Source organism: Physeter macrocephalus, chromosome 21 (genome assembly GCF_002837175.3).
Source record: "Physeter macrocephalus isolate SW-GA chromosome 21, ASM283717v5, whole genome shotgun sequence".
Classification (NCBI taxonomy): Eukaryota; Metazoa; Chordata; class Mammalia; order Artiodactyla; family Physeteridae; genus Physeter; species Physeter macrocephalus.
The window spans coordinates 27486587-27500557 of NC_041234.1; the positions used below are offsets into that span (position 1 = coordinate 27486587).

Below are 13971 nucleotides of genomic sequence, written 5' to 3' on the forward strand. Positions count from 1 at the left end.
AATGCGTATATACCTTTTAAATTTAAGAAATAGATTGAAATCGTTTGAATTACCTGTCTTCTTTGGCAGAGTGTATAGGTAAACTTTTCATGGTTTTGAAACGGAAGGTACTTCCCCTAATTGAGTCTAATTTATGCCTGCACATCAATCCTTCCTACTTTCTTGTCACTGTTGCTTAAATTAAGCAACTCCTTTTAGAGCCTGCTACGGTAGGTCCTGTTCTTACTAGTAATAGTAGGAGAGGTAAGGGAAGAACAGATGAATAGATGTGTGATTGACTTATATTTCTGTAAAACATGGTAACTCAATCCTTTTAAAGTGTCTTTTGGAGCACAGCAACTATAATAAATGCCAGAAAATAAGGGTCCTTATTTGTTTTATGTACTGTGGACTATACACAAAGAACAGCTGATTTTATGCACTTGAATTGATCCACAACTGAAATATGATTCCCTGGCAAATTAAATCAAATTATTCCTGTGTGCCTTGAAGGTATAGAATACACTAGTCCATGATCAAGTCTTTTGATTACTTCCATAGCCAGCTTGCTTGCTTGTTTATTTATCATAACAGTTGTATTTAAGGTGTACAAGATGATGTTTTGATACACCTGTACATAGTGAAATGATTACTACAGTCAAACTAGTCAACATTTGCATCTCCTCACATAGTTACCATTTGTTTTTGTGTGGTGGGAGCACCTGAAATCTACTCTCTCATTAGCAAGTTTCCAGTATATATTACAATATTAATAACTGCAGTTGTAATGCTGTATGTTCTCTAGACTTACTTATCCTACATAACTTCAACTGTGAACCTTTGACCAACATCTCCCCATTTCCCCAACCTTACCGCTCCTGGTAACCACCATTCAACTCTCTGCTTCTGTGTATTCGACTTTTTTAAGATTCCACATATGAGATTATGCACTATCTAAATTTATTTATTAAACATTTGTGTTACCCATTTTGTACCGTTTTTATTTGCACCATTTGAATGGACTTTTCTTATAGCCTTGGGGTTTTAAAAAATTGTCAAATGCTCTATAGTTTTTATTTTATAAGGTGTGAAAATATGTAGCCAGTGCCAATAAGGTGGGATTGTATGTGTGTGTTTTACTCTGAACTATCATTGATTATATAGCTTATATTTACTCCTTGGAAATAAACATTGGGTTAATAATAGACTGTCTTGGAGATTCTTAAATGCACATAAATTTTTACACGGAACAGTGAATAAGATTTAACATCTTTATATTCTTTGTTTTATACCTTGGAATCTTTTCAAATACAAAAATCAGAGAATAAAAGAACTGTAGTTTGCAGTCTACTAAGTGATAAGTCAATGCTTAAAATTGTTTTAATTTCTCTGGAATGAAAGGTCTTCATAGCTTTGACTGTACTTTAAAAACAGACTTTCTTAGGCCAGAATTGACAGTTCTTAATTTTGGGAGTGTGTATGCCAAGCTAAATGAATAAATTTACTGAAAAGAGTATTTTTTACTTGTTTGTTTTCTGCTTGGTATTCTTTAAAATAGAAGAATAATTAAGTCATTTAGGTAAATATCTTTAATCACTTACTATAGGTTGGATGCATCATACTGTGGATCTCCTGGGAGATAAAGCCACCAAGGAAAGCTATGCTATTCAATATCTCCAAAAGTCCTTGGAAGCAGATCCTAATTCTGGCCAGTCCTGGTATTTCCTCGGAAGGTAAGACTGATTTATCAGACACTTAGGTTTTGCTTTTGTTTATTCCAGCTAAGAGTTTTGAATTATGATCTAAAATATTAGTTTACTAATAACTTGATCAGTGTATTTTCTCTCTTAAGTATTTTATAACAGATTTCTAGAAGTTAAAAAATAAAGCTGAATGTGGTGGTTTTCTTTCAGCATATCTGGTCTATCAGGACGTTTCTTATTTTGCTTATTGAATTTTCATTTGACTTAAATTATTGCTGGTTTTTAAAAAGTCATAGCAGATAGTAATTTTTCATTCAACTATTTATGTCTTTCCTTTTGATTTCTAGTGTTTTCTTTATATGTCTGTTTAACAGAACAGAGAATTTTTCATTCTACCTGGTGACTACCAGTAGTCAGTAGAACTTTGCTAGTTATCATTTTGATTAGTGATAGATACCTTAGAATAGACATTAATAGTAGATCTCAAATCACAGGCGAAAGTAGATACATTATTATTGGATTTGTTGGAAAGGAGAAGTGACATGTAGTGAAAATAGTTTTTTGCAAGCCTATAAACTTCTTTTGTACTTTGAATGTCTGAATTTTGCTTACTGATTATCTGAAACATACCTCATGTATATGTATCTGATAGAATATATTTTTGGACCATTATCAGATTGTTTTTTGGTTCCTAATTGGTTTTAGCTTTTGCAGTATGGTGGAAAGATCATTCGACTATGAGCTGAGATACTTGGATTCAAGTCTTGGCTAGGCTACTATTTGTGGAATCATGGATGGTACAGTTAAACCTTTTGAGGCTTCAGTTTTCTATTGATAAGAGAATTAGATTGGTGGTTCTCAATGCTGGGGGTGGGGGTGGGGCTATTTTGCCCCATAGAGGACATTTCATAATGTCTGTGGAGACATTTTGGTTATCACAACTATGGGGAGTGCCACTGGCATCTAGTGGGACAGCTCTCTACAGTAAAAGATTACCTGGCTCAAAATGTCAATGGTGCTGAGGTTGCGAAGCCCCGGGTTAGATTCTCTGTTAGGTACCTTCCCATTCTAAAGGTTTTAATTTTATGAATTCTTCGGAAATTATCCTATTTTGTTTTAATTTTAAGCTTTTTTCCTCTTTTCTATAGTATTTTACTTAGAGTGAGTTTGCCACATAGTCACGTTAAATTTTAGTATTTTGTATGGTTTCATTTTTTTTTCCTTTAAATATAGCAAAGTATATTTGTATGAGAGGGAATAATATTAAGATGTTTCCTTCTTTAAAAAAAATTTGATTATTCATTAATAATATACAATAAGAGTTGAGTGGAAAAGTTGCTATTTTTAGCAGGGATTTTCTGATTCCTTCCCAAGCTTGTAAAATCATCTAAATTGGGTTGCTTATTAATAAAGCTTGAGAGTCCAAATATTGTCTCTTTCACTCAAGATCTTTGGGAGCAGAAACTGGATCTTACCATCTTTGTATCTGTCTGCCTAGCAAAGTGGCTATTCAATAAATGGAATAAATGAACTAACTGAACACCATTTGCATTTGTAGCTAGCTCTGTTACTACTATTAGTATTGTGCAGTGATAGGCTTCATACAGTGACCAGAAAGGAGGTCTAGTACTGGGAAGTAGGGCCTTGCCTAGTCATTGCCTCTAGTGTTAATGTTTATATATGAAAATTTCTTTTAATATAGATTAAAAGGATGTGTACTAGAAAGTATTTTCCTTTTGACCTAAGATAAAGATCAGTAGTTTAATACAGTACAATAGTGTGGATGTCTTTTTAATATAATTTTTTCTTAATTCTAGGCATGGAAAATTAATACATAACAAAACATCAAAAATTACTTCTTTTTTTTTTTTCCGGGCCGCGCCGCTTGCGGGATCTCAGTTCCCTGACCAGGGATTGAACCCCGGCCCTGGCAGTGAAAGTGCCGAGTCCTAACCACTGGACTGCCAGGGAATTCCCCAAAATTACTATCTTAGTAATGCTGTAATTTTCAGCTTGGTGAGCACTATTCCATAGGAGGTCCCCCCCCCCGCCCCCCAGCATTAACTGGTTTTACATTTTAAATCATTGAGATGCTTTTATTTGAATCTTTCTGGGTAAAATTTTCCAACTATAGTTTACTGACTTCTCAGTTAAAGGATACTTACTACAGTTTAACTTATTTGGGGGTTCAAGATTATCATGTTGGTGTTCATTATTTTTTATCTGTAATATAATTTGAGGACTGTTTAGACTTTTTTTTTCCTTGATGTTTACTTTTCTTACCCTCTTTTGCTGACTTCTAATGTGTTGCTTCAAATCTATTTTGTTGTGAGAAAATTTTTATAAATAAATTGTATTTTAGAAGTTATTAAAGCTCTGAAGGAAGATCTCAAGTGTCAGTAAGCAACTTTGGGATTTGATGACCCTAATATTTCTGAGGCATTTTATTACTTACCTCTGCATTCAGGTCTGTGTTGAAGATTGAATTTGTCATTTGGCATGTGTATATCATAACAAAAGTGTAATGTGGTAATGCTGTTAAACTGGTACTAATCATTGACTGTGTTATCACAGAACTATAGAATGTTAGAGCTGAGAAGGACCAGGAGGTCACCTAGTTCACCCTGTAAACCTTGTCATTTTGCAGATGTTTTAGAAAGTGAGCTCAGAGGAGTAAAATGTTTTGTCCAAGGTCACAATCACGCAGGTAACTAATATCAGAGCAGGGACTAGATCCTAGGTTCAACACCCAGTGCTTTTTCAATTACACAGCGCTGTCTCAGGGGAACCTAGTTAAGTTTTATTAGAGGAAAAATGGTTGGCAGTTGGATTGGGACATCTGTATTTGGGCACATTGGTTTCCTACTTTCATTTTGTAGGAATCAAGTATGAAAACATTGGTTTTGGGAATTACTGCGTATTCCTCCCAGCGGTTAGGCAAATTTGTCTATAAATCTGCGATTGGCTTTGATTTAACAACAACAAACAGCACGTTTTCTACTGTGTGTTAAGCATTCCCTTTCTTTGTGGTGTCTCTCCCTGTTTGGCATTGTTAATGCCCTCTTGTCCTAAATTCCCTTCTCATAAAACAGTTTGCAGATGCTCTCTGACACTGCCTTCTCTGTCTCAGTCACTCACCTTTCTTATATTGCCCCAACCACAATATTAGTGATTGCTTAGGCTTAGTTTTACCTCTCCTTTGTCGGTATCCTATGTTCTTATACCCTCTCTTTCATATGGATGAATTCCAAGTCTAGATTTCTACACTTCAAGGTATTAAACACCAGGACCACATCTCCCATTCTTTACCTAACATTTCCCATTTTAATGTCCACACCTCATGTCAAAATCGGCATATTTCAAACCTCATTCATCATTTTCTTCCCTGATGAACCAGCTCCTTCTTCTTAATTTTTGCCAATGATAACACCATTTTTTTCCCTCTATTTAATCAGGCTTAAAAACTAAATTATAACCCCACCCCCATGAATAGCTAATCAGTCTGTCACAAAGTCTTTATCTGTTTTTTTGGTTTATTGTTTCTCCTGTCTTTTTCTTTGTTGTTACTTGCATTACTTTCATTCTAATTTTGGCGTATTCCAAACCAGTGAATATAACTGCCTTCTTTTTTTTACTCTCCATAACTTATTTTCCTTTCAGTTTATCCCTACATGTCGTTAGCAGATTAATATTCCTATAAAGTACTTTCATCATGCCATTCCCCTTGTTAGAAGAACAAACTTCAGGGTATTCTTGGGTTGGATTTAAAATCCTCTACTGTTTGTATCTGTGCTATCTTATATTAAGTTTTGCTCATATTGTTCAAGCAGCATTTCAAAATGCCTTTTCTCACCTTCTCTGCCAGAATCAGTGGTTCCCACACTTTTGGAGTACTTGATGTTTAAATTTTTTTCTTGCTGTTTACTCAGTCAATAGTATTTCAAAATAAGTCAATTACAATACAAATATTAGTTTAATGGAAAATTTATGTATGTATGTGTATGTTGTTTTTCCATTTCGTTTGCTTGGCCAAATTGCCATATACTGGCTGGTAATTGGGTATCACTGATCTAAACAGTATGCATCTACACATATTCCGTTCCTTTACTCTTACCCTTCCCTTTCTTGTCTTTCCTAAACCCCCAGTAGTGTGTCTACCCTAAATTCTCAGACCACTTACTGTCTGTGCTAGCCATTTGATATGACATCATGACAGTTATAATGTGTCTTCAGTCCTCAACTAAATTGTAAGCTCCTTGAAGACGAACTGGATTTTATTTATTTTTTTCCCTTAGTGCCAAACACTAAAGATAATTTCTGTATTTATAATTTCAGCTGCTGTTCTGTGTATCCATCAGGTACATCTACATTAAGAAAATGGCAGGTCCTTGAAACTTTAATCATACCTTGCTACCCTTACTAGTCATTAAATACTGTACTTAATCCTATTTTATACTATTCTTGATAGTTAGCTTGATAGTATTTCTTATGTTTGTATTTTGTATGAATTAAAGAATTTTTGCCCTCATTATTTAAGAAAGGAGAATTGAAATCTGATTCAGCAAGTCTTACCAACATAGAGTGTTTTTCTTGGTTTTTAACTCTATGTTCTTACTCTATAGAAAACCAGAGATCAAGCTGTATAAGTAGAGTAGTGGGTGTGTGTGTGTTCGTAACTCAGTATTATAATATTGAAGTGATATGGCCTTTAATTATTTTAATAGGTGCTAAAGCATGCTGTATTGATAAACACTATCAGATAGACTATAATATAGTTTATTGAAGGGTTAATTATAATGTACATTATTATTGTCATGTATGTACACACATTCACATAAATATGTTAGCTTATTAGGTTTTTATTTGCTTTGACATATAGTCCATCCATTCAGCAAATTAATTAATTAATCAGTCAGTATTAATCGTATTTTCTTGATTTTTCCCTCCCCTCTCAGGTGCTATTCAAGTATTGGGAAAGTTCAGGATGCCTTTATATCTTACAGGCAGTCTATTGATAAATCAGAAGCAAGTGCAGATACATGGTGTTCAATAGGGTAAGACTTTGTATAAAAATAATGGTATTATAATTGATACACAAAGATGGTTGCATCACATATAATGTACTTCATGGCTTATATCATGTTATGAAGCTAAGCAGTTCTTCTTAGTCAACTTATTTTTTCTTAATATCTCTTTCCAGCGTGCTATATCAGCAGCAAAATCAGCCTATGGATGCTTTACAGGCCTATATTTGTGCTGTACAATTGGACCATGGCCATGCTGCAGCCTGGATGGACCTAGGCACACTCTATGAATCCTGCAACCAGCCTCAGGATGCCATTAAATGCTACTTAAATGCAACCAGAAGCAAAAGTTGTAGTAATACCTCTGCACTTGCAGCACGAATTAAGTATTTACAGGTAAAATGTTTAAATGGCAGTTTTTTAAAGGCACATATTTCCCCATGACACTCAGGCAGGAGGAGGGTGGCTGGGAAGTTGTCTAGCTGTGTTTTGATGTCTATAATTTGTTTCCATATTTTGTAAACATACCATAGCTTGTAATATTATTTTACTTTTCATTTTAAGTAAGATATGCAGTATTTTGAAAGATGCTCTTTTGCACATTTACTCTGTTGATGCATATTAATTTACATAATTTTTTTCTATGTACTGTCTACATTTTTAAGTTGTCATAGCATTTTAGAGAAAAGGACACAAACACTGTCTTTCACTCTTGCTTGGAGTTTCATGAGAAGACAGCTATAAGAACTCTGAAAACAGAGCTCAGCTTTGTTTTAATTCTCACAAAGGTTTATATTCCGGTTTCCCTCATTATACTTAGTATCTTTCTGAAACCCCAAATTAAGAATCTATTTTCTTTTAAAAACAATTAGTTATAGCATTTAGGAAGATTTAGTGGACTTGCTCTTACTCAATTAGGCTTGTGTTAAATTTGCTTTTTACATAATTTTTCCTAGGCTCAGTTGTGTAACCTTCCACAAGGTAGTCTACAGAATAAAACTAAATTACTTCCTAGTATTGAGGAGGCGTGGAGCCTACCAATCCCCGCAGAGCTTACCTCCAGGCAGGGTGCCATGAACACAGCACAGCAGGTGAGAAGTTGGGTTATGTTCTGCAGGTGCCCAGCTTTAAGGGTTCTTTTCAATCTGTAGTGGTCAAGCGTATTTTACTAAGCACAGGAGGCTTTCATTAATGAAAAGCCTCTTGATTTAATTGTGAAGGGAATCTAGATCAAATTAAAACTCCCTCTGATAATGGGAAGAAATTTTGGGGTGCCAGTTTAGAACCTTTGTGCATTTTCATGATTTTGAAGGAGGTTTCTTAAAGTAATGCTGCAGTGGTTTATTTTTTAAAGCAAGTTTTTCAAAGGAAGGTACACTTTTCCTCCATTGATGATTCATTTGATTTTGATTTTCAATAATTGCTATCAGCGATGTCCACATAGCTTTGAAAAGTATGCAGCTTGTAAAGTTTTACAATTTGAAGGAATGAATTAAGAATATATAGAACCCTATTTTTGTCTTCCTTCTGTGATTCTTAGGCATGTAAACCTCATCATCCAAATACTGAACCTGTATTAGGCCTCAGTCAAACACCAATTTCACAGCAATCCTTGCCACTACACATGATTCCTTCTAGTCAAGTAGATGACCTGTCCAGTCCTGCCAAGAGGAAAAGAACATCTAGTCCAACAAAGGTATATATTTTAGAGAAATAGAAAAATCCCAGTCAAAAAAGAAACTCCTAACTGCCCTGAACTTGTGCAGTTTGAACATCTCCTGTCCTTTACTTTAAATCTGTGGACATCAAAGAGTGAAAGGTTTGAGTTTTTCTATCCCAAATTCTTAGCATCATATTAAATATAGAAAGTAGGGATAAATTTGCATTCATCAAATCATTTTATTCATCTCCCTGCCGTTAAGATCTCAACACACTTTTCATCATCACCTTCTACTGACATTGAAATAAACTTAATGTTGGACCTAGTGGACAGTGTGGTATTTAGGTTAGCCATTTGGGCCATAGTTTAGGGGTGGGCCTTTTTGGGTGGCTTATTAAAGAATCAATATTTTCTTAATTTATGATTTTCCAAATTTATTATGCATGAAAAAGTATTTTTAAAAGAACTAAATGTCAAAACATCTTATATGTAAATATTCCAATTCAAAGTCATTTGGCCTCCATTAGTCATTATTATTAAGTCTATGGATTTAACCAAATATTCTTTAATGTTTTTTTTTTTTTATCAATTTTCCTCAGAATACTTCTGATAATTGGAGTAGTGGCCATGCAGTGTCACATCCTCCAGTACAGCAACAAGGTCATTCATGGTGTTTGACACCACAGAAATTACAGGTATGTAAGATATGCTTTTGACAGATTGTTTTTCCCATTAAAGAAGAGTAGAGGTACTAAGTTTTAAGTTTTTTAACTATTAATTCTTAAAGTTGAATGGCAGTAAACTCAATAAATAGGCACATAAGTAAAATGAACCCACATTTACCAGAGTAATAGAGATAATTCATTCTTTTTTTTTCCACTCCCCCCCGCCCCCACCAAATATATTCTCATGGTTCAAACTGCCTCAGTATGAGTTTAGGGTATATAAATTCTCCGTCTAATTCCTGCCCCTACCCACTCAGTTCCCCTCCTAATAGACAGCCAGTGTTATTAGTTTCTTATCTGTCTTTCCAGAGATATATCATGCATGTACAAGCAAATACGCATCCTCTTTCTCTCATTTATTACTGTTTTTCTCCTTTTTTTATACAAATGGTAGAATGCTATATATACTGTTAATATATTTTACACACCTTTCCATGTCAGTGTATAAAGAGCTTCCTTATTCTTTCATGACTACATCATGTTTCTTTACGAAGGTGTCATACTTTTACTTAGGCAGCTCACTAGTTTTGGACAGTCAGGTTGTCTTCAGACTTTTCCTATTCCAAACAGTGCTTCTTAGAGTGTACTTGTCACAGTGCATTTTTAAGCTCAAAGAACTTTCTGTGTAAATCCTGAAAATTACTGATGAGTAGAATTTCATGCGCATTTATCTCAAAGATCACATTACAGTAAACCTTCTGAGGTTTCTCAAACTTCTTAAAGGACTTCATCTTGGGGTTGATTATCATTGGTCAGAAATCGGTATCTTTGACTAGACAGCATTCTGAGTTTTATCTACTCATTTCAAGGGAAAGGTTGCTTAGAATAGTGAGCTTGTTTCTTAGATGTGTCTTTGACTGTATTCTCCTTTCTTCTTCTTCTAGCACTTGGAACAGCTCCGTGCAAATAGAAATAATTTAAATCCAGCACAGAAACTGATGCTGGAACAGCTGGAAAGTCAGTTTGTCTTAATGCAGCAACATCAAGTGTGTATAGCATTTTTTCCCCCTAAAATTTGTTACCATTTCGAATATTTCTATTGACTGGAACATCATTTTAGAGTATGTTCATGCCCACTTCTACTTTCCACCAGTATTTGGTGGAATTGAATAATCTGTGCTTCTTAAAATACTGATAATGGACAGATTTTTAGGAAAAAACAGCAATAAATTTGATTTTGAACATGACTTAGTATTTTATTATTTATTTACATGTTATTCTGCATGAGTTTTATTTATATTATTTAATACTTAACAAGCTACATCCTAAACTTAGGTGGGGTTCTTTCAAGCTTGTTTAACTCAGAATCTGGCATATAAATGTGATAGAATGGAATTTTGAGATCCCCTATTTTGTGATGGGGGAAAGACCTGTAAATTTGATTTCTTTTCCATAATTTTCAGCTGGTTTCTTTTGTCATTACTAAAGGGATATTTCTTAAAAAATTAAGTAGGTTCTTGCTTTTCCGAGGAAGCTAATCTAAATGTGAAGAAACAATTTCTTGTTATGAAAAGGTATTTTTTAACCTAGAGAAATTAAATGTTAGGGTAAAATCAGAGATTACCTGGTTATATATTCTTCATATTCTGATTCTGTCCCCTATGGACCACACAGGCAGCATTTATTTTTCATTTGTTTTTTGACAGATGAGACAGACAGGAGTTGCACAGGTACGATCTACTGGAATTCCTAATGGGCCAACAGCTGATTCATCACTGCCTACAAACTCAGTCTCTGGCCAGCAGCCACAGCTTGCTCTGACCAGAGTGCCTAGCGTCTCTCAGCCTGGAGTCCGCCCTGCCTGCCCTGGGCAGCCTTTGGCCAATGGACCCTTTTCTGCAGGCCATGTTCCCTGTAGCACATCAAGAACGCTGGGAAGTACAGACACTATTTTGATAGGCAATAATCACATAACAGGAAGTGGAAGTAATGGAAACGTGCCTTACCTGCAGCGAAACGCACTCACTCTACCTCATAACCGCACAAACCTGACCAGCAGCGCAGAGGAGCCGTGGAAAAACCAACTATCTAACTCCACTCAGGTAATAGGACTGACTGCCTTGTTGGCTTCTCCCATAATAGTTATCTTCATTTGATTTTATGCAGTTTGAGAGAAGAAGAAATAAAAGTTTGAGGAACTGTTTTTATAAGCATTTATAGTACTACAATGTTATTACTACATTGTGACTCGGTATTATATGTATGTGAGTATATTTTCTTTTCCATATAAGATTTACACAGATAATGTTAGAAATTTCTAAAAAAAAAAAAAAAAAAAAAAAAAAAAAAGAAAATAGATCATACAACTCCCCAAAACCCACTGCTAATTTACAGTGGCATCTTAAGCAATTTATGGTGATGTTTCTTAGTTCATTTCCGCATATATTGCCTACTCAAGATCAGGTGCTTTGCTAAGTGGTAAGTATTACTCTAGTGGGAGAAAAAGTTTTTACTTCTGAATATTTATCCTCATAGTTTCCCTATATTTTGGATTGTTTCCATGGAGCGGGTGCTCCAAAGCAGAACTGAAGGGTCAAAGAGCATTGTTTTAAAAAGTTGTGAATATGTATTGCCAAATTGCTTATACTTTTACTAGCTCTAAGGAAATATTTGACTTATTGCTGGCTAGCTTTATATTATTGATAAAACTGAGATAAGTTCTTTTTCTAAGACTTTTTAAATGTTAATTCATGTAGGTAAACAGACAGTAAATAAGCATTACATATAGAATATTAAGTAATGTTACAATTAGTTCTCTGGAAAAATACACTAGAAAATGGAGCTGGAGAGTACTAGAGATTGGTGGTAGAGGAGTTGCAGTTATAAATAGGAATATCAGGGAAGATTTCACTGGAAGGGGATATTTGAATAAAGACCTGAGTTATAGAAGTGAGCCTTGAAGATACTTGTGGTAAGAGTGTTCCACGTGTAGGGAGCAGAAAGGAGCAATAGGCCCTAAGGCAGGAGTGTGTTTTGCATATTCAGAGACAATCAAGGTGGCAAGCATGATGGCTGAGCAGGGTGAGAAGAGAGGTAAATGTGGTCCAGCTGGAAACAGGCTGGCTAAATCATGTTCAACCTTGTAGGCAATTGTAAAGATTTTGGATTTTATTCTGAGTTAAATGGGAAACTATAGGGAGGTTTGAATGGAGGAGTGAGGTGATCTGCCTGGATGCTCTCTGGTACTCTGTGGATAGACTAAAGGAGGCAAAAGGAGAAATGATATGACCCACTTGGAGATTACTTTTGTAATCCATGTAAGAGGTGGTGGCGGCTCGACCCAGAGTGGCAGCAATAGAAGTGGTCAACTTTTGGGTACATTTGGGTGGTAGAACCGACAGGATTAGCTGAGAAAGAGGGCGACTAAGTTAGCCTGATCAACTAGGAAAGATGGACGAGACTGGATGAAATCACCAAGGGGTGAGAGAATAGATTGGGAAAAGAAGAGAACTCAAAACTGAGCCTTGGGGCATTCCAGTATAATAGGTCAGGAAATTGAAGAACTAGCAAAGAAAACTAGAAGAGGAGTGACCTGTGAGGGTAGTAGTAGTAGATGTAGGAGAATGTGAGTGATGGATGCCCTTGAAGCCAAGTGAATAAAGTCTTTCCAGGAGGAGAGTATGATGAAAGTGTAAATCAAATAATTAATGGTTATAGGTTGAGTAAGTAAGGTGAGGAAATTAACACAGGAGAAATAGGAGAGAATTGTTTGGGTAGGTGAGAGAATGGGATTTTGGAGGTTCAGTGTCTTTAAACATTAAAGGATTGTTAAAAGGATAACATGAGATTTTTCTAAGAATGCCTATAATGCTAAGGTATAATTGGTAGTTAATAAATGAGAACCTTTGTTATGATTGTAACTTATAATTCTGTTATTCTTCTTTATTACATCTAATTCCCTGAGTTGCTTAGTTGCTGACATTTTCAGTAAATACGCCCTTAACCCTACTTTGGAAATTTGCTGTCTTTTAAAAACATAATTCTAGTGAAAGAACCCTCAGTTTACAGGCCATGAAGCCTCTGTACATGACTGTATAGTAAGTGGCAGAGCCCCAGCCTTTGCTTTGCAGGCCCCTCAAGGCCAGTGTCCATAGGAGCTTTATAATTTAGGTAATATAGCTGGGAAAGTTGTCTAAGAAACTGTTGAACTGATTCTAAGTCAGAGGTTTCCCAAATGAGGATGCTGCATGACTGCTAAAGCTGGGGAGCCTCTATCTCTGGTATTAATATAATTAGAGGCTTTTTCAATACTGTCTTATGCAAACCTTTTCAAATATTTTTCTCAAGTTGTAATGAAAACTAGACCATTGATAGACCTGTATGGTATATCTACTTTTTAGTTTGTGATGATGGGAGGAAATACAGACTGGCAGTAATTTACATTACAGTTTCGAAGAGTTCATTCACATTTTCCACTTAAGATATGAAAGTAAAATTATGTAAATTGTTGGTGATTGTTCAGCAAGTCCTCTTTAAGGAATTTGTAACTTAAAATACCTTGATTTTCATTTAAAGATGGTGTAATAAAATGATTACCTTTCTATTTGTCTGCATATTATAATCATTGTAACTTGTCAGGTGATTAGCTTCTGAGTAGAAATTTGATGATAAATGAAAATTTGACACCCGTCTGGACTCTTTCTTGGATAATAATATTGATGTGCTTATAATATTGGAGTATTTTTACTTTATGAGAAGTTTCCATATAACTTAGAGTTTATCTTTCAACTACTACTATGATCGAATTTTTAGTTGCTTATTTTAATCATTTAAAACCAGATTGCATTCCTTTGCATGCTCATTGATGTGTATCAATCAACTTTTCATGTATCTAGTTTTTTTGGTAGATAAGTTTTAAAAATTTTAGGTTTAGGAACTGG

General features: G+C 35.0%; 1 protein-coding gene across 11 annotated transcripts in view; it reads left to right on the forward strand.

The window, feature by feature from the left end:
* The window catches only part of KDM6A (lysine demethylase 6A), a 205431-nt gene that overhangs the window by 146548 nt on the left and 44912 nt on the right, over positions 1 to 13971 (forward strand). For 7 of the 11 annotated variants that reach the window (XR_003677878.2, XM_028482583.2, XM_024116454.3 and 4 more), the window contains exons 10-17: positions 1586 to 1712; positions 6638 to 6736; positions 6883 to 7102; positions 7663 to 7797; positions 8247 to 8402; positions 8966 to 9061; positions 9976 to 10077; positions 10738 to 11133. Coding sequence is in view for 10 of the 11 variants with exons in the window: in XM_028482583.2 (XP_028338384.1) it covers positions 1586 to 1712; positions 6638 to 6736; positions 6883 to 7102; positions 7663 to 7797; positions 8247 to 8402; positions 8966 to 9061; positions 9976 to 10077; positions 10738 to 11133 (1331 nt within the window). In the remaining variant the exon portion in view is untranslated. The remainder of the gene's footprint in view (positions 1 to 1585; positions 1713 to 6637; positions 6737 to 6882; positions 7103 to 7662; positions 7798 to 8246; positions 8403 to 8965; positions 9062 to 9975; positions 10078 to 10737; positions 11134 to 13971) is intronic. The other 4 variants (XM_024116457.3, XM_024116460.2, XM_024116456.3 and 1 more) reach the window with 2 other exon arrangements.